This window comes from Meleagris gallopavo, chromosome 10 (assembly GCF_905368555.1).
Source record: "Meleagris gallopavo chromosome 10, MGAL_WU_HG_1.1, whole genome shotgun sequence".
NCBI classification, from domain to species: Eukaryota; Metazoa; Chordata; class Aves; order Galliformes; family Phasianidae; genus Meleagris; species Meleagris gallopavo.
In genome coordinates this window covers 14,613,586-14,633,941 of record NC_139413.1, presented here as the reverse complement: position 1 = coordinate 14,633,941, position 20,356 = coordinate 14,613,586, and the positions used below count along the sequence as shown (strand labels likewise).

At 39.3% G+C, this 20,356-nt stretch overlaps 1 protein-coding gene across 6 annotated transcripts in view; it reads left to right on the top strand.

The window, feature by feature from the left end:
- The window catches only part of LRRC8B (leucine rich repeat containing 8 VRAC subunit B), a 29,867-nt gene extending 9,761 nt beyond the window's left edge, over window positions 1-20,106 (top strand). For 3 of the 6 annotated variants that reach the window (XM_085231053.1, XM_085231052.1, XM_085231051.1), the window contains 4 exons: window positions 12,402-12,456; window positions 13,148-13,243; window positions 13,920-16,081; window positions 17,094-20,106. In XM_085231053.1, the coding sequence (XP_085087179.1) occupies window positions 13,946-16,081; window positions 17,094-17,366 (2,409 nt within the window). In that variant the 5' untranslated portion in view covers window positions 12,402-12,456; window positions 13,148-13,243; window positions 13,920-13,945 and the 3' untranslated portion in view covers window positions 17,367-20,106. The other 3 variants (XM_085231054.1, XM_085231050.1, XM_019618650.3) reach the window with 3 other exon arrangements.
- The last annotated feature ends 250 nt before the right edge of the window (window positions 20,107-20,356 follow it).

Here is a 20,356-nt window from a genome sequence, read left to right as displayed (position 1 = left end):
TTGTTTTAATGATCGCGGCCGGCGACGGTTGTTTTCTCACCTCTTTCACCTCCCACTTTTACCTCCTCCGTTATCTGAACGCTGGGGGAGCGGCAGCCTCCGCGCCACCTCCCCGGCTCCAACCGAGCCTCGAGACGGGCCTCTCATCGCTCCCAGGCCGCTTCCGCCCCGTGCGGCCGACGCAGCCCCGACCGCACGACGGGCGCGGCGCGAGGGGGACCTGGGCGGGGTCCCCCGTACCGGGCGGGCCGCAGGTGCGCGGCGAGGGGCGGGCCGGGCGCGGCGGCGCTTTTGTCCGCCGGAGCCACCTCCCCGCCCCGCGGCTCGTCAGCGGTTCCGCCGCACGCGCCCCATTGGCTGGCGCGAGCGGTAACGTGACGGCGGGGCGGGGCCGGAGCCGAGAAGCGCCGGTTGGAGCCGGTGCCTCGCGCCGCGCTGCGGGTTGCCGCGCGGACGGGGCGCCCTGCCGTGCGGACCGCGCCGGGCAGGAGGAGGGCGGGTGAGGCGCTGCAGACAGGTAAGCGGGGGCGGCCGTCTCCGGCAGCGCCGCGTCCTCACCGGGCGGGAAGAGCGAGACGGAGCGAAGCCACCGAGGGCGTCGTGCAGCCCCGTGGGAGAGCGCGCGGCTCGCGTACCGCCCGCCCGCGGGGATGGGGCCCGCGAGGCCCTCGAGGCTGCCGCCCTTCCTCGGCCGCGCGCTGCGGCGGCGCTCACCTGCCCGCTCCGCGGGCCGTCGGGTTGGGTGCGGACCGGCCCCGGGGATCAGGGCGCCCGCCCGTGCCTGCCTTGGGGGCCGCCCCGCCGCGGGTGGGGCCGGGAGGAGAGCGCTGCTCCGCTTTGCGTAACGGCGGCCGCACGTGTCCTCGGGTGACCGCCGGACGCGGGTCGACCGCCGCTTCCCCTTTTTCGCCCCGGTGCGGCGTCACCTGTGCCCGCGGGGCTGCCGCCCGCCCTCGGGCGGCTCGGAGCTGAGGCCTGGCCGTGCGGGGCCGCCCGCGCCCTGCGCCGGGCTGCCCGGTCCCTTCTTCCTCACCCGGTGCTTCCATTCCCGTCCTGGCGGCGCGCTCCTCCCGTGTCCTTGCACTGTAGCTTTTGTTTGTCCTCGGACCAGGTGGGTTTGGTGGTGCGAGGCTGACTTCGTGCTGATCTGCTCTGTGGTAGAACTGAGGCAGCTCTCTGGCTCCAATTAGGACTTTGTGGTGAGCACTGCCATCAGCCGTTTTCATAGAGCAAGGAAAGCACTGAAGCTGCTTTCCCTGAAGCTTGACTTTATACGGAGGTTGTCATTAGTGATGCTGGTCGGGTAACTGTGTTTGAACTGATGCCTAATGTGGACATTTAAAGTACTTTCTAGGTAGTGCTTGAACAAGGTGAGAGCTGTATGGTCATTTGTGATTTCGAGCATTGATGCTCCAAGTTCTGTTGGCTCTCTGCTTTCCTCATCAATTTGCTGGAGCGATAAGGTGAGGCACTGGCTGCTTCCCAGTGTCTTAAAGATCTCCCTTCTGTACCTTCTCAGCACCGAGGGCATTTGGTCACAGATATTGGTGCGAGTCCTTAAACGTTTAAGGAGGTGCTCCAAAGGCTTAAGGGTTACAGTTCTATAGGTTATTGCTCGTAAAACTTGCTGTGTTGTTTATGTGTGCGGTGTGTGCTTCTTTCACCTTGTGCCACTGAGCTTGGCAGGAGGATGGTGGAGTCCCCCTGCACTGTGCTTTCCCTCTGTAGAGTGCAGTGCTAACCGGCACAAGGGATGTGGCAGGAAGAGAGGGGTTGCAGCATAGAGCCAGCAGCCAGGACTGGGTACTGATTCTCTGAAGCGTTTTCCCTTGTATACTAAAATGCTTTGTTGTAACTAGCAAACAAAACCTGAGTTCTAGCATATATTTTACACAGTTACCTACTTTCAATTTCAGTAGGATGTGTAATTCATGAAAATTTGCATGTTTATTCCCTTGCACTCCTGAGAAACAAGTTTCTAGTCTGATTTTTCTGTTCTTACACTTTTTTAGGAAGATGGGATTCTGGTCGGGGAGAAAAAGAAAATTGCCTTTTGTTTCTTTTCAGTTACTAATACAACTGCTCTCTGAAGTTGGTGAAAGCACATTGAGTAGATTTTAGACAAGGAGTGGTAATGCTGAAGAGGCATCCATCAGTAATTCAGCATTATGATATGAGCCTCACTGAGTAAGTATATCACTGCCAAAGAAGTATTTTTAGTGGATTTCATGAATGAAGGGGAGGGAAGAAGGAAGGAAACCTTGTGTTCCCCTTAGAAGTAGTGAAGGAGGCTGTGGCTCCAGTAATGCTACTACAATGTACAATACCTACTGCTAAAGCCATAAAGCTTTACTCAGCTAGGATTAGAAATGAGTATTTAATGTGCCTAAGGGGATAGAGCATGCTTTATCCTGGTCCCCGTTGTCTGTTTCACGCTGCTATCTGTATCCTCTGCACTAACCTGTTGTGCTCTATTTGTTGTTCCTGTAGGCATCCTTGTAGCAGCTGTTCAGCTGTTGTCCTGCAAATAGTGTTACTGTGCCAGTTGCTCTTACAGCTCTTTTTTAGGAGGTTAGGGATAATTTGTCTGTCTAACCGGAGTAGCAATGTACAAGGGCAGAGAATGTGAAGTAGTATTAACGTTTGAGTGTTTAACATTGCTGTATTGTTAATGCTTAAGTAGGATAGATTATATGTTACCTTAGGAACAGAAGCGTTTTTCTTAGCTTGCTAGTTCACAAATTATTTGCTCGATTCTTCTTAACTGGTGACAAGTTATGGTATGCCCTGTCTAATAAAGGTTTACATTATGTGTGGGGTGAGTGCAGAGCCACACATCACAAGTTTGTAACTGTGCTCTGTGGTAGCTGCTAAAAGCAGCTGAGAAGCTGTGGCCTTCATTTTGTTCTCCCTGCCATCACCATGTGGGTGGTCAGTCTCATTAATGTCAGAAAGCTTGTTATGAGTCACATGATCTGAAGTTACTGATAACTAAATGGCACACTTGTATGCACTGTATTGTGTATGTGTTCCAGTAGCAGTCTTATGCAAACTTTGTTTTGTTACAGTTATACTTGGGCTTTTTTGTTCTTTTCCCCAAAAGCTGTATAAAAGTAGTATACTATCAGTTGGATTCAGATTCTAGTTGTAATCAAATTGTAATTCAGTACTGAACTAGAGTTTCAGAATACATATCAGTAGTTTTCTGCATTAGTTAAAACTTACTAGTGTGAGAAGATGGATTTCTGGTGTGGTAGTACACTGAGAAGAAAGAACAAAGCTATTGCAAATGCGACTGGGGTGTAATACAGGCATGCTCTCCTCCAGCGTACACCAGAGAGAGTTTGGGGGCTTTTCAACAGTTGGAAGAGGATTGTGGAAAGAACTCATAGTGGAGTGTTTTCCATTTAAGTCTTGCTCTTGCCATTTGGTTTCAGAATACCATGTTCACACACCCAGAATCCAGTTGTGTCCATGTTCTCATCAGTAGTGCTCACGTGCTCTGCATGTTCTGTTACTGTAAATGGGAATGGAGTTTTTACAAACATAAGTTGAGGGTTTAGCTCATTGTAAGAAGCAGAAGAAACTGAAAATGCCAATAAGGAATCTAGTGGTATCAATAAAGAATATGGTAATAAAGCAATCTGCTTTTGTTGCTTCTGTTCATAAGCTTAGGACATTGTTTTGGATTGTCGTGTTACAAATGCTGTTTACTTGTTTGGGAGTTACTTGTCTGAATTATGGTTTTAGTTTCATATGGAAGCTAAGCTTCAGTTCTGTGGCATAACAGCTGCAAAGCTATGGCCCTGTAGTTCAGTCAGGCTTAATGGGTGTCATCGATTTTAAAGCTCTTATTCAAAAACCCAGGAAATGTAACCCTTGATGGCCCAGACCTTACTGCCTTAGTTTTCTGGGGAAAATATTGTTGTTCTCTGAGCAGTTCAGGATTTCAGATACTTATCCAGATGTTGTAGATGAAGTTCTTCATGCAAATGTATACATCTACTGAGCTGGAATTTGAAGTACAAATTTGGTCTGTAATGCTAATGTATTTTTCTTTAACCTAATTGTTTCCTATGAATGCTATAGTGCAATCTGATGTATTTAAAGAAAGGGGCACTTGAAAACTTTAACTGTAACTGTCTGTTTTCACAACATAGTTAAATTATTAACAAGGGTAGTTATCTTTGACTCATAACTCAACAAATGGAAGTGTGAAAGTTATTATTACTTTGTCAGTGCCTTTGCAATGCAGAAAAACTGTTCTGAGTGAATGTCTTTTATTAAACATTAACGTTGCTTAAATACTAACTTTGCAATGACATTGACTCAGTCAGGAAAGCACCAAAGCTTTGCTAATTTGGCATATCCTGTCTCACTTCAAGTGCTTTACTGAACTGGAGTTGTTGAGCGGTGCCTGCTTTGCTGGGAACTATTATTTCGTTCTTTCGTTCTCTAGGGGGCTGGAGTTTTTTTTTACTTCAGAGCTCTTACTGACTCAAGTGATGGTAAAAACCTTGACTTGAAGTTATTGCATTTTGCTTCATACTGAAAAGTGGTTTTTGTTCTGATAGTAAAGCTGCATGGAAGAAAAAGAGCTTGCCACTTTCTAGGTCTTTTCAGACTATCTGATCATAAAGAGGTTTTGGAGCATGAAGGGCTGCACAGCATGGTTGGATTTTGATGCAAAGTATAAAGAGTAAATTTAAGTACTAAGCTAACTTTGCTCAGTTATCAAAGCAGGATTACTGCTGGTTTACTGTAGCATTCAATCCTGATCACTTGTACTTTGTTCTGAAACAGTATTGTTCTAGAAGATGCTTCTGGTAGATAAGGTTAGTATTGCTTTTAACTGTCATGCTTGCATGTGGATGTGTGTTTTCAGAAAATGTAATGTTGCACAGTACATGCAATGTGGAAATGAGTCCTTCAATCCTTTAATTTTATTAAAAGAAAAAGTGTAGTTGGGTGCTTTGTCCAATTTACAAGTACATAACAGTAAGTAAAAGAAACATGATGGGAGGTAGGGATGACTATTCACAGCATGCTTCCTGCTGGAGTGTTAATAAAACTTATTCCACTTTCATTTCAGGGAAATCAAAATTATGCTCTATTATGACTAGAATCAATATAAAATGATTTCTGGGATCAGGCAAAGATGATAACAAAGATAGCTGTTTGACCCTACTGGAAGTAGTAATACCATGTGCGCTTCCAGCTCTGTCAGAACCTAACAGAAGCTATTGTACAGTCCAGAATCCCTGGATTATCTAGTAGTATACCACATTTAAATATTTCATAAAGAATTTGAGAAATTGCACTATGATTTTACAGTTGAAAAACTTGAAACAGAAATAAGATGCCGAGCAGCTCTATGCAAGTTTAATCAGAGGTAAACAGCCCTGTTAAAAGGGCTGTGTGTAGATACTGTATGAGAAAGCACTTGTGATCTAGGAAAATAATGTAGAATGGAGATTCTGAATATATAAATACATTGAATTTCACTACTCTGCTTTTAGCAAAGCTGGTAAGATTTCCTACCATATACAGGGTGTTGTCCACCTCCATCTTGATCTCAGCTCAGTGTTGCTGAAGTCCTTATAGGCCCTTTATCTAATAGTACCAAATGAGAATATGAACATGCTCTAGTTAACACATCAGTACATGTGGTGTTAGATTACAGTACTGCTTTGTTGTAACAGTGTGATATCTTTGAGGACTGCGAAACTTACCTTGTGCTTACCTGACTTCTTGAGTAGACTTCGTAGTGCACTTTGTTCTGCTGGATCAGCAGTGCTGCTCATGCTAGTTGGACAGCTAATTCAGAGCTGGTTCAGGTGTGTACACATACTCCAAGGTTCCCCACTTTTGGAACAAGTGAAATGCTAGTTGTCCAGACAGTTGTCCTTAGAGACATTCAGGGGCAGGCTGGACTTGTGGGCTGGTCTCTGTGCAACCTGATGGAATTGTAGGTGTCCCTCTTTATTGCAAGGGAGTTGGACTATAGATCTTTAAAGGTTCCTTCTGACTCAAATGATTCTGAGATATTTCCTTATTCCAGACTGTTTCTAGTGAGGTTACAGGAATCATCTTAACTATGTCTAGGATCTTTGCTGCTTATGATTTTACTGAGAATCAGTTTATTGAAAAGTGTACTGAAAATGGAAGAGCATCTATGTGCAATTCCCTGCCTTCTCACAGAGGGAAGATGATATTTAGGTAAATGGTCAACTTTTGTGCAGCTGGCCTCTCTTGTACTTTTACTGCTCACAAAGACTGAAGATGATAATCTGTACAATAATTAAAAATCTCCTGGTAGAGAAACCTTGTAGAATTTAAGTAATGAATATTCTCTAGTGTTTTCTTAGTATGCTTTGCTTTTTGATGTCCTGAGCATAGCAGCACAGTAATGGACATCATGAGAATGTCTCTCTTCTGGAAACTAAGAGGATAAAAATTAATTTTCTATTGTAGTGCTTATCTTGGTATGCAGAATTAAGTAGATACTCTTGAGATTTCCTTTAGAATGCTGAAGGGATAGTGCTGATACCATTGTTTTATGGTTATGTATTCATATTTCTCAGCATGAGGAAGACCAAAGAATGTAGTTGTGAGAATAAAAAGGCACTAAAAGTGAGCTTGGAAATCTAATTTAATGTGGCTGGAAGAGGTCTGACTCAGTACTAATCATGTTGGTACTGGGATGAAAGACTTAGTGTGCTGTTGAGTATGGTGCTTTCTGAGAAAGTCATAAAATGTACAGCATGCCACAGACATCAATCTCAGTCTAGACATGCTGGGATTGCTTTTGGTATGATCTTGCTTAGGATGAAGAGCCAAGGAGACTTCATACTGCTTTAAACTTGCCTGAAGATTTCTTTGGAACCTGGAATTAAGGACTGTTTGTAGTTTTGACACAATTTCTCTTTTCAGCATTGCTGTACTGATTTCAAAATTTAAGTGGAACATGGGGGAACAACAAAGGAGGGGCTATTCTTACATCTTAGGCATAACTTGAGTGTAGTCTGTGCTATTTGCCTTACATCTTCCGTGGCATGTATAGGCAGATATGTTTGACAACATACAATCATCTCCTCCTGGCCTGGTTTGGATAAGCATTAGCTGAGCACTGATGAACTGTGTCTCTCCTGAGGAGGCAGATGTGTTTCCCATGCTGTTCTGTTCTCTCCTCTCCACCTCTGGTATTCTCACTCATCTTTTTCCTATTCTAGGAAGCCAGGTTTCTTTAGCTTACTTGCTTAGACTCTGTGAAGTATCATTTAAAATGCTTTCTATCAGAGCTAGCACTCAAAAGAAAGTGGTATAGATAATCTTACATCCCACTGGAAGCTGAAAACTCCAAGTTATGTAGCATCAAATGATATTACCTCATTTCAACCATTCCAGCTGTTACAGAATTTTCTTACAAGAAAATGACTATGCAGAATATCCATGGCCAAACAGGAAGGATGTTCAGAGGAGAACTTGCTTGCTGCAGCTCTTGATAAAGACAAGGACGTGCAGATGGTGTAATTGCCAGCACCAAGTGGGAGCTGCCTGTGGACTCTGTTACCATGAGCTAGCTAAGCTTACCCTGTGGCCAAGAGATCAGCATGGTGCAGGCTGAAGGGCACCTTGGATGTTTGGCATAGCAGGTCTGGGCCTGCTAATGAGCCTGACTGGATCCAGAGCTCCTTGGTGTTCAATGGTCTGGCAGTCTGCAGAGGTACATCTTGTTTATACTCCCATTAAAAAAAAAAAGCTTTTCATACTTTTCATACTTGAATGGGTTTTGCTGTGTTTCTTGAGGAGTCATCAAGCAGACTATTGATAGTAGAGCTTTAAGTAGCTGACCGTTTTAAGATTGTAGTATCTATGTGAAGTTTTGGTACACTATTTAAAATTCCCTTTTAATGGAGAGCACATGGAGTGTACAAGTGTTTGAAGAAATGGAAACTAATGCAATTTAAAAAGAAAACACTTAGTGGAGAAAGCTTTCCCTGCGAAATACATATTAAATAAGTTGGTCAAATTGTTACTTAAATGCTAGGGAGGAACAAAATGTGAATTTACCTTTTGAGTTCTTTGTACAACCAATGCAACAAAGCTCTGCTTATTTCGTATTGATGGCAATCAATATTTTAGATGCTAATAAGCTTAATAAAAGATGCAAATTAATATATTTGTAGTTTAGAAGAATTAAAAGGCTGCAAACATGAGTGGAAAATAAATCCATAGTCTAGCAAAGTGACTGCATACAATTTGGCTGAAAATTTACATTAATGTGTCCTTAAGGAAAAGTGAGGCCTCAATGCTTATAATACTTATCTGTAAAGTGGAAATCCTTCCTCTATGATATTTGTATCCCTGCCTGATATAGAATTAACATGTATTTTTTAAATATACATCTGAGTTTGCAAGTAGTGCTGGTCCACTAAAGCTGTACAAATTGTTGCTCACTACTAGAAAAGTACATCAGAACTGATTCAGTCTGGATTCTGCTTGGTTTGGTAGGGACCTTGGAAAGCACTGTGGTGGTAAAACATCACTGTGAATTAATACCTGCCCAGAATGCAGAAAACTTGCTTTCAAAAAGATCAGTTGCATTGATGCAGTGACTTGTAAAACAGATAAAGCTGGTGTACTTCATTTTACTTTAGTTTTCTTACTGTCAGGTGGCTTGCCCATTCAGCTTTAACATACCATCCAGAAATGTGTCTCTCAACTTGCAGTTTTTTTCTTAGCTTTATTTTGCAGTGATTTTTGTGTAGGTTGCTTCTCTCATCTGCTGTTTGGTTTTGAGCTTGGACTGAAGCTGGGAATTGCATTTCTGTTTTTATCATGTATGCCTAGATGTTTCTTACTAAATCAGGCTTTCCTAGGAGCATACCTTTTTTAGCTAGAGGGCAGTCTGTCTTCCAGATGCTGAGGTGACATCTTGAACTTGTCTTGATATCTGAGTATGTGCTACTATTAAAGCTGAAACGTGAACATCTGAATTTGAGTTTGTATTTAAAATTGCTCTCCAGCCAAGACCACTATGAAATTAAATGCACTGATTTTTTTTCTAAATGTACATATCCTGTAGCTTTGCAATAGTTTCATAATCACATTTAAACCTCAAAATATTTAACTTGGTTTCTTCCTACCACTCATCCTCGAGAATTAAGCTCAAGTAATTTGAAGCATTTAGGCAGAGCTCAGAGACTCAGTGGCTCATTGTTGTTGCCCACAAGTCTATAATTTGAACTACCTGAGCAACCAGAATGATTGAAGATAAACCAGTCTCCTGGCAAGTTTTTGACCAGTGACATATTTTACTACCACAGACTATTCCTTTACTGGTCTTGTTTAAGGAGAACTGATTTAATCTTTGCTTATTTGTGGCATTTAAGGAGAACACCATATGGATTGAGGAAGATAATGGTCTTTTTTGCAGTGCTGCAGTATAGCTTGGAAATGCACAGTACGACGTACCTAGTCCTACTTAAATTTCAGTAATGAGTCTTTTGTTTGTAAAGTAAATCAAATTAGAATAAAGCTTACTCCTAATTTAGATTAGACTACAAGATAAAGTATCATGCTTGTATTAAGTGTACCAGAAGAAGGAAGTAGTAAAAATCAAGACTGCTGCTGTGTTTAGGAGAAGCTGTCTTCAGGATAACTTTTTTTTTCAGCTGCTCAGAGGCTACCTATGTTGAACATAATAACGTTCAATTTTCTGTGTAGTTGGGAGAACTATTCACAGTATCCTTGCCAAGTTGTTTGCTAATCTAGTTTCCCAGCTTGCCACAAGAATGGTAGTGGTACTGCTGGATAGTAGTTGCTGAATTCTGCAAAGCTTTTGTATCAGCTCATGTGCTGTACAGTTACCTGAAGCAGTAACTGAGGAGGAGGGTAACTTATATGAAGTAAAAATGGAAGCATAACCTGATTTCCTAAATTTTATACTAAAAATGTGATTGCATTTTCTTCCAGAAATGAATGGACCTAATAGCCTTATGTAAGCAGCTTTCTCTAGAGAGAAAGGATTGTTTCTCAAGCAGCATAAGACTGTTCCACATGTTATGTTCAGCAGTACTGTCCTGTTCACAGGAGTGTTAAGGAACTAGTTAATCCATACACATGGTTGAGATTGTCTATGGTTGTGGTTAAGATCTTTGAATGAAAGATCTGTAGGTATTTAATGGTTTGAAAGGTTGACATGGAAAATATAACACTGTTGTTATTCTAGGCTTGAACATCCTGTGCTTCTGGAATGCTTTTTGAGGAGTTTGGGAATGCCTTCGAGCTCAGTTTGAATACAAAAGGATAATCGCTTGTATAAATTCAGTCATCACTCGTGACCTCTTCAGAAGGAACTGGAAAGAAGCTTTCTCTAATCTTGTTTGCATGTTTATGTTCAGTGGAATACAAAACTACAATCCCCATCTAACAGGTCCTAAAACTAAGTTTTCATGTGCACACAGGTGGTCAAAGTACATGTTCTGGAAGGCCACATATCAAACATAATGCTTGAGTTGAGATCCCTTGTCAACAGAAAGCTGAAATTGAAAGAAGCTGCAGGTGTCTGAATCGTTAAAGCGTCTCTAAAATCTCCATAGTGATCTCATTCTTCGTGAAGTCAGAGCTGCCCCAGAACTTTCCCAGTACCTGAGCTTTTTCTTGATTATGGTCACTTGAAGGAGGAGTTGGTGGCATGCCAATAGAAGGGGAAGTTTTAACCAAATGTTTTAGGTGATGGGTATGGATGGGTGTGGGTTGTTCTGATTTTCCTTCGAGAATATTCATGAGGGTTTATCTTCGGGTCTCTGTGATACCTCTTGAAGTATGCTTTCATTTTATAAATCTATTTTTATTAACTCAGTGTCAGAAACAACAGTCAAATACTTAAGGCTGCACTGTTTTTTTTTAAATTGTTTAAACATGAAACCTCCTGTCAGATATTGGCTTTTGGAGTCCATTTTTGTTTGGGGGAGAAGAAAAGTTGTCCATGACTGTGTCTAAAATTATGTAAGCAGTAACCCAATTACAGGGTAATATAACACTAAGAAACCTTTTTGGGAGAAGACATTTCTGGTGGTAATAGACATTTTTCAAAATGATAGCTTCATTCCTGTTCCAGATTTGTTTCTCTTTATTAAATTTGTAAATATGAAGTAATTAAAAATTGCGTAGATATTAGTGAATGTGATTGCTTTGTCTTTATGGCTTGGGGCATGGTTCTAGTCTGGGGTAACTCCTGAAGTCATCACGTAGCCTGGGGCTATTTTTCTATGTCTCATCTTCTGAGAAAGAGTGCCAATTGAATTTGGCTACTTTGAAAAGCTTTTATGGCTTTGATATGGGTTGAAAGCTGCTGGAGATGAGAATCATCAGACCCATTACACTCCAACATTATTCCATTTGTCACTCTTGGTGCGCAAATGGGATCTGAAAGAAAGCTGTCTTGAGCAAAATTATCATTAATAATTCACACTTATATTACACTCAAACTGCGTTCTTGGTCTACTTACACACGGTGTTCTAAAGTAGTGTGTAAGTAGACCAAGAACGCAGTTTGAGACTGACCCTTGAAGAAGATATTTGGGTTTACGCTTATACTCAAGTACATTTTTAATAAGTTCAATTTTCTATTTTTCTAAAAGTACCTTTAAAAGAATAACAAACCAAAAACATTAACCAGTGTTAATGACAGTAGTATGACTCAATTGTTTCATCATATCCTGAATTTTGTAACTAGTACTAAACAAGAGTCTATCATATTCCCTAAAATGGGTTTGTTACCAAGAGAGTTTTCTTTGTATCAAATAATATGTATGCATGAAATTGTATTTCTTGTAATTTTTTCCAGTAAGTGCTTAATTGTAAAAGCAATTTCTTAAAATGTTATCTGCCCTGCCCCCTGATAAGATCCACCTCTTCTCCAGAAAAAGTACTCCTATTCTCATGGAAATTTGACTTTTCACACTGTTTTATCTAATTCTGTGATCTTGACTTTTCCAGATGTTTTCTTTGTTACATGTATGTAAAAAAAAAAATAACTTAAAGATGCTTGCAGATGTTTTTGCAAGTTGAGCTGGAGTGAATGAAGAAATTAATGCTTCCAGCTGTTTAGGATGAATCAGCATGAGAATTGTTAACTATAAATACAAAAATATTTTAGCTGAAATAGCTTTTTAACAGTCAGCAATGACAAAGGAGTGTTACTTCATCTCTGCTTCAGGAGAAGTAACTCGGTTGGTGACTAAATATTTTACAGAGATGGTATCTTCAACTGTTATACCTAGAGCTTTTGCTTATTGAATCTTAGCTCTTTAAAAGTTGTGAACTGTTGTTGTAATACTCATTTACTGGGATCCAAAGGTATGTTAATCTGATGATACCTTATTTCTCTTCAGGGGCATATTATTACCATCCTGTCCTCCTTCAGCTGCTTTCCCTTGAGTGGGCCTGGTAAGTTTCTGCGTTTTCTTAAATAGTCTTGTCAAAACAAGGATTAATTTGGTTTTGGCCGTTCTTCTCCCTTCAAATGAGAATGTAGGATAAGAATGTGGTTTTACTTTAGACCTGCTATTTGTGTTGTTGTAGCCACTAGTCAGCTCTGTTTATTGGAATTGAAAATTGCATTTAGAATACATTAAGAAAAATACAGTATACCACCATTTGTTGTTATCTGTACTGCCTAACAGATTTATAGTAAGAAACTGGTAGTGCCTGTGGTATTGTTACTGGCACTGGATGTTTGTTTGATTAGTTTGTTTCAGTAAGTAAAGACCTTTGTTTCTGAGAAACCTACCTTTTTGCCAAACCTTGGCATATGAAAAATGACTGAACTTTATTTCTTGAAGTTTTGTGTGGCTTTTTTTATTTTCTTGCAGTTATTTGTTTAAAAATTATTTCCCAGTGAAATAGTGGTAGCTGTAGGCTTTTCTCATTCTTCTTGTGATTGTGTGAGACTTTGACTTTACATTCTAGATTATCTTGCCTGAGCATGCTCTGTTCCATTAATGTAGCTGTAGCAATGCAGAGCTTAACAGATCTTGATGCTTGCAGTAAGGCAGAAGTTGTGATGAAAGCTGAAATGTTTGCCCTGTATTTTAATGGCTTTGTCTAAATAAAGAATACTTGATGCTTTTTCATCCAGAATGAAGACAAATGTAAAGATGGCATGTCCAAGAAATTTTAAAAGGTGTAGACCTCCTGACTGAGAGGTGCTGTGTATTTTATTCTCTTAAATGAAGTAAGTATGAATCAAGGCTACCCTGCCAGGGGTTAAATGTGTCTGTTTTATGTAGATAGCATGCACATGCTTATGCATGGATGTATGACAGTAACAGACAATTTGTGTTAGAAAGCGACACTTTCATTAGTATGCATAAATGTTGTGGTGGAATAAGTCTGGGAGTTATATATAAGATACGTAATGTAAAACTGCTATTTTGAGGTGGGTTTTTTATTCCTTTACTAATTGGGAGAAATTATTCAATCCAGTATAAAATAACAAATTACAAGAATAGTGATTTTTACAATATTGCTTTGATATATTTTTTTTAATTTTTATAAGTGAAATAACTTAAACAGAAGGATTGCTAGTAATATCTCAGGTACTACTTTAACTCCTACCTGCTTATTTCCTTTACTTGACCAATACCCAAATGTTTTATCAAAACACCCTGACTTCTTTTGGTAGTTTCTTCAAGTTTTTTGCATTTTGAGTAACTTTCACTAGAAAATAAAATGAGATCATGGCTAGGGTTAAGTGCCAGAAGTTCTTAGATCCTTTTGCTATACTGTGGGTGCTAAACCAATGTTGTGTTACATGCACAAGTCATGAAAACAGTCATAAGCTTCAAGCATTTAATACAGAGAAATGGTTTTTAACAATTCTAAGGATGTCTCTTTTTTTCCTCTACCAGCTACTGTTCTCTCACAGGTGAAAGTCATGATCACGCTAACAGAACTCAAATTCTTAGCAGATGCTCAGTCATCCTACCACATACTAAAACCATGGTGGGATGTCTTCTGGTATTACCTCACCATGATAATGCTGCTAGTTGCTGTGCTTGCTGGGGCACTCCAGCTTACTCAAACCAGAGTGTTGTGTTGTCTTCCTTGCAAGCTAGAATTTGACAATCATTGTGCCGTGCCTTGGGATTTAATTAAAACCAACCTTAACATGTCTGCTAGCTCTACTGCACAAATAATCATCCCACTTAAAATCCAGAATGATCTCCATCGGCAGCAGTATTCCTATATTGATGCAGTATGCTATGAGAGACAGCTTCATTGGTTTGCCAAATTTTTTCCATACCTAGTGCTTCTGCATACCTTTATTTTTGCAGCTTGCAGTAATTTCTGGCTTTACTATCCTAGTACAAGTTCCAGGCTTGAGCACTTTGTAGCAATTCTTCAGAAGTGTTTTGATTCTCCATGGACAACACGTGCCCTCTCAGAAACAGTTGCTGAGCAGTCTGTGAGGAAGTTGCCAGTTGCCAAATCAAAAGCAGTGATTTCATCTCCTGGGAGTTCAGTAGATGTAGGTGCCAGCAGACAGTCCCTGCCATATACACAACCTGGCCTGGAAACAACCGGAAGAGAAAATTCTTCAAGTGTTCTTGACAAAAAAGAAGGAGAACAAGCTAAGGCTATATTTGAAAAAGTGAAGAAATTCAGAGTGCACGTTGAAGAGAAGGATGTCATATACAGAGTGTATATGAAACAGATCATAGTCAAAGTCATTGTGTTTGTAATAATAATTATTTATGTTCCCTATTATTTATCCTTTATTAAACTTGAAATTGATTGCACAGTTAATGTACAAGCCTTTACAGGCTACAAAAGGTACCAGTGCGTTTATTCGCTAGCAGAAATTTTTAAAGTTTTGGCTTCATTTTATGTTGTTTTAGTGATCTTCTATGGCTTAACTTGTACGTATAGCTTGTGGTGGATGTTAAGAAGCTCACTTAAGCAATATTCTTTTGAGAAGTTGAGAGAGAAAAGTAATTACAGCGATATACCTGATGTAAAGAATGACTTTGCATTTATTCTCCACTTGGCAGACCAGTATGATCCTCTTTATTCCCAGCGATTTTCAATATTCTTGTCTGATTTGAGTGAAAACAAACTGAAACAGATAAATCTGAACAATGAATGGTCAGTGGAAAAACTGAAAAATAAGCTAGTAAGAAATTCCCAGGACAAGGTTGAACTTCACCTTTTCATGTTAAGTGGTCTTCCAGACAGTGTCTTTGAACTGACAGAAATAGAAGTTCTAACCTTGGAACTTATTCCTGAAGCGAAACTTCCTTCAGCTGTGACCCAGCTAGTCAATCTCAAGGATCTCAATGTTTATCATTCATCAATAACTATGGATTATCCAGCAGTGAGCTTTTTGGAAGAAAATCTGAAAACATTGCGTCTGAAATCTAGTGAGATGGGAAGAATTCCATTTTGGGTATTTCATCTGAAAAACCTCAAAGAACTGTGCTTAACGGGATATTTCATGCTCGATCATCACAACTCCATTTACAATGAAAGCTTTCAGGGGCTGAAAAATCTGAGATCAATTCACTTAAAAAACAACCTTTCTCGCATACCTCAAGTGGTTACAGATCTTCTGCCCTCTTTGCAACACTTATCTATCAACAACGAGGGGAATAAACTCATAGTGCTAAATAACTTGAAGAAACTTGTGAATTTGAGAACCTTGGAATTAATCTGCTGTGATCTAGAGCGCATTCCTCATTCCATTTTTACCCTAAACAACTTGCATGAAATTGACTTAAGAGAAAATAATCTCAGAACAGTGGAAGAAATCATTAGCTTTCAACATCTTAAGAACTTGTCTTGCTTAAAGTTGTGGCACAACAGCATTTCATATATCCCAGTGCAAATTGGTGCGTTATCAAACCTGGAACAATTGTATCTAAATTACAATAATATTAAAGATGTTCCATTGCAGCTGTTTCTTTGCAAAAAGTTACAATATTTGGATCTTAGCTATAATAAGCTAACCTCCATCCCTGAAGAAATCGGTTATCTGAGCAACCTACAGTACTTGGCTTTGACTAAAAACCATGTAAGTAGAACTTTAAATTACTTCTTAAAAAAATATATTTTTTAATTGTATATTGACTTCACATTCCTTCTGTGGCAGTTCCTGATTGAAAGTGATTTTTTTTGTTGTACATGGTTAAAATAAACTCAGAAGGTAAAAGTAGGTGGTACTCGTCCAATTGCTAGAACTTTGTGTTGTTGTCAAAGCTTGTTTAGTACTGAATAAGTACCATTCTGGTCTTGTAGTGGCTTAAGGAGTCTGACCCATAATCCAGGGTAGTACATGCCAGGTAGATGCTAAAATGTGCCTGTTGTTCCTTACAATTGTCTATTCTATGTAGCATTTTAATGGAAATTGGCAGTGTGGCATTTTTACATTGTTTTGTCACAGTGAAAGCTTGGCAAATCAACAGCTGGTTTATGAGCAGCAGAGCTGCCTGGCTGGGATGGGGAAAATAATTATGCCTGGTAACCTCATCAGCAATGTTAAGCTGACTGGCTCATTATTGTAGGGTCCAGGTTTGATTTAAGACTTCTCTTCAAGTTTAGAATTGTTTTCACTGGTGAGATTGGTTTTAGATATTAATGTCAATAACATGGATTGGGACTAATTACCACTATGCTGTATGGTTAACTGCTTCTACAGGCTTGACAACACTGGAGCTGCTAATGTCTCTCCACAGAATCTGCTTCATTAAATGATTCTTAGGAAATAGTGGTCTATTTATTCACCCCTGCCACCTGCATGCATTTGAACACACTTGAGTGTGCACACACATGCTCTCCCCTGCTGTGCTTCTGCTTTGACTTCTGCCTGTAGCTAAGCATCTTCATAACAAAGCAGGTATATGAAAACACTGAGGTGTTCTCAGGCACTTTCTCACCTAATGATAAAACAATAGTTATCCCTTTCTGTATCCTTCCATAAACAAAGAGCTTGCTTATCCTAAAAAAAAAAAAATTGGGAAATATGAGAATATGCAGCAGTGTTAACAAATTTTAATGTATATTTTTCTCTTCTCTCTTCTTTCTAGATTGAAATGTTGCCTGATAGATTGTTTCAGTGCAAAAAGCTGCAATTTCTTCTTCTGGGAAATAACAGTCTGATGAATTTGTCCCCTCTTGTGGGCCACCTACTGAATCTTGTTCACTTAGAGCTCATTGGAAACTATCTTGAATCACTTCCTGCTGAACTGGAAGAATGTCAGTTCCTAAAACGGAATAGTCTAATTGTAGAAGAAAGGTTGTTAAAAACACTTCCACCTCGTGTAAGAGATCGCTTGCAGACCAGCTCAGATAAGTGCTAAGCTTGAACTAAAACTCTGCATCAGTGCATCCTGTAAGCCTTCTTGCTTAATACTCTCTAAAGATCTGTATAGATGGAGAGAATAGCAGTTTACAGATTAGTCTTAAATGCATTGAACAGAGTTGATTGTATTGGGAAAGAAAAACAAACTTAAATAAAGCCTTAGACAGGTAATCATGTATTTAGAAAGTCTGAAATATGAATTGCTGGTTGGATTCTACTGGTTGAAATAATTTGATAAATGCTAACATACTGGAATGGAAGAGTTCATTGCCTGGCTATCGTGAGTTTGTATATACTTTATTTCCTATGAGGAATTTTTTTTCTGTTGGTAGTGATAATTTTAAACAGTTTCATCTCCTGCTACATGAGGCCTAAGAACTGTCTGGAATTAGTTTCTAAATGCGAAGTCTTCACTAATTTAGAATGCTAAATAAAAAATTTAAACTTTTGGAGCGGTTCAATTGCATGGGATATACTGAAAATCTTTTTCACGGTACCTTAATTTTTGAAGGTTTTTGACAAGTACTGTTAATTCTATAACTATGGAAGATGCCATTTAAATCTTGCTAGTAAAGCAGTTGGACAAAAATACCTGAAACCAGTTTCAATATTTTGTCTTAAAGGTAGTAAGTACAAAATAAAACATTGCCTCGAAATTTGGACAAATCAGGACAATCTAGAGTAAGTGTTGTGCATGTGTACTAATCAAATTTTACAGTACTGATCATAAAGTTGGCAAACAACTTTATAATTTTGTGCTGTCTTCTGTATGTTGTGAGCATCCCAAGTGTTAAATGTAATGTATGTTGCTGTTTAATATTTTTCAATAGCCTCTCATTTACTGACTGCCTCAGTGCTTCTTCTCTATGCCCAGTTATGATATTTTAGTGACTGGGAAGAGAATGAAAGAGGTTTAGGACTGAAAGACACAGAACAAACCAAATAATCACATACTTAAGTATTTGAGAAGGAAAAATGAGTTACAAACCTTGTCTCTTCTAGGAGTGGAATAATTTCATAAATTACAGTGATGAAATGAGTTCATATGCCATCCTTACTAATTGCAACACTGGATGGAAATAAAATGGTTCCTGACTTAATTCATTCTTCTGCTGTGCACTATTTTGTGTTTGAAGACTAACTCTGCGGACATTTATCGTGTTCACTTTAAAAGTTCTCCCTCTGGTGGGAATGTTGGGGGGGGGGGAGGAGTATGCTTTTCAAAACCCTCAGACTTGAAAACTTCTTGCAGTATCTTGAAGTTCTTGAAAACATAATCTGTTACAGTAAAATCGATAAGGTAAACTGTGCTCTTAACTACTGCATTTTCATCAAGTGTGCTAACTATGCATTCTAGTTTGTAAATATAATCACAGATAAGCCAATTTTAGTACTAGGGTGCTTCTAGTCATCTCTTCCCATTTCAGTGTTACTTACATGGAGAATAAGGTCTGTTTTGAAAATATAAGCAAATCTGATCAGTGTGAAAGCAGGAGATATGCCTGTAGTAGCAGTGCAAGAGGTGTCTTTATTCACTGTACTGATAGTGTTCCAAAGACTTCTGTAGTTAGAACACTTTTTCTCAGGGAGCCAATGCATTGTAACTTATGTTTTATGTAGTTCTAGAGATGTTTAGTGTAAGCTGATTAGTTGTATTCATGTGCAGATCAGTACAGCTGGAATAATCTTTCATAGCATCCATATGCAGCTTTCTCAAACTCTATTTACATCTGATTTTGAGTTGCATAATAGTTCATAGGTATTGATGTGGTTCACAAACAGGTCAGTTGTGCTGGTCATGGTAAATAAGATTTAAATGGAGTACTCTGATATGCACCCCTGTGGCTGGAGTTTTGTTAATAATTGCAGTGGATCCCTGTCAGGACTTTGTAACTTAACACTGGAGAATGCTTTGTGGCAGAATTTGACAAGCAAGGCTTGCAGCCTAGTAATTAAAAAAAAAAAAAAAAAAAGATGAAGCAAGTGTTAAGTGTTTTCTTCAATGCTTTTTTGAAATGAGAAAGCTGTGTTGAAAGTTAAATAGGTGTGATATGGCTTTGTCTAATACCGTCAACTTTTTAGTAGTGGATCTCCTTTATCAATGCAACAGACAGATGAATGATGGTATCAGTGTGCATTTCTATTTCACTATGACAAAACTAGCATAAGCTTTGAACGGTACTTTATTTCTAAACTGTATGACCTCCAGTCCTTTGAAACAGTAAGAAATGCATGAGTATGCACGTGTTTTACAGTTTAAGTTGCATTTTTTTTTGTTCAGGCTTTTTTCATTCTGAACCACTAAAGTAAGATTAGATTTTTTTTTACTGTATGCTTGAGTGTTTACAAGACATCCAGAGAAAGACCAGAGTTTAATGGCTAGAATCTCCAGCCTTGTTTTCAATCCACAGTGCCTTTATGACATATTTTGTACCATTAAGCACAATTATAGTGATCAGAAATGGAGACAAAAACAACTCTAAATTTCATACATTTCAATCATGACCTTAATATTTAATATTTCTTCAAACTGAGGTTTTCGGGGAATCAGTATAAATACACTATTATAAGCCTTGTACAATAAGCAGTGCTGGCATTTAGTCTTTGTATCTAATAATTGCTTTCAATCAAAAAAAGCTTTTCAAGTTGTTTCAGTGTTGTTGACCCTTGTATTGTGACCTTCCGTATCTTGAATGCTTTTTAAAAAAAAAAAATAATAAATTTTTTTTGCATTACAATTCTATGAACTGTTTTTTATTTCCCATATGAAATGTGGTATTGAATATGAAGCTCAGAAAATCTGCTTCCAGTTATCTATATGCTAGCAGGTGTGTCTTTAGGAGAGTATGAAAGAGAAAAACAGCAGTGGCAAATGAACGCTGCTCCATTTCAAAGAAATGTTCTCATGTTTCTAGGAGCTTCTCCTCCAAGCCCAGAACAAGTTTGCATCTTAATAGTTCTGCAAACTACATGTCTTCTGCTTCAGTT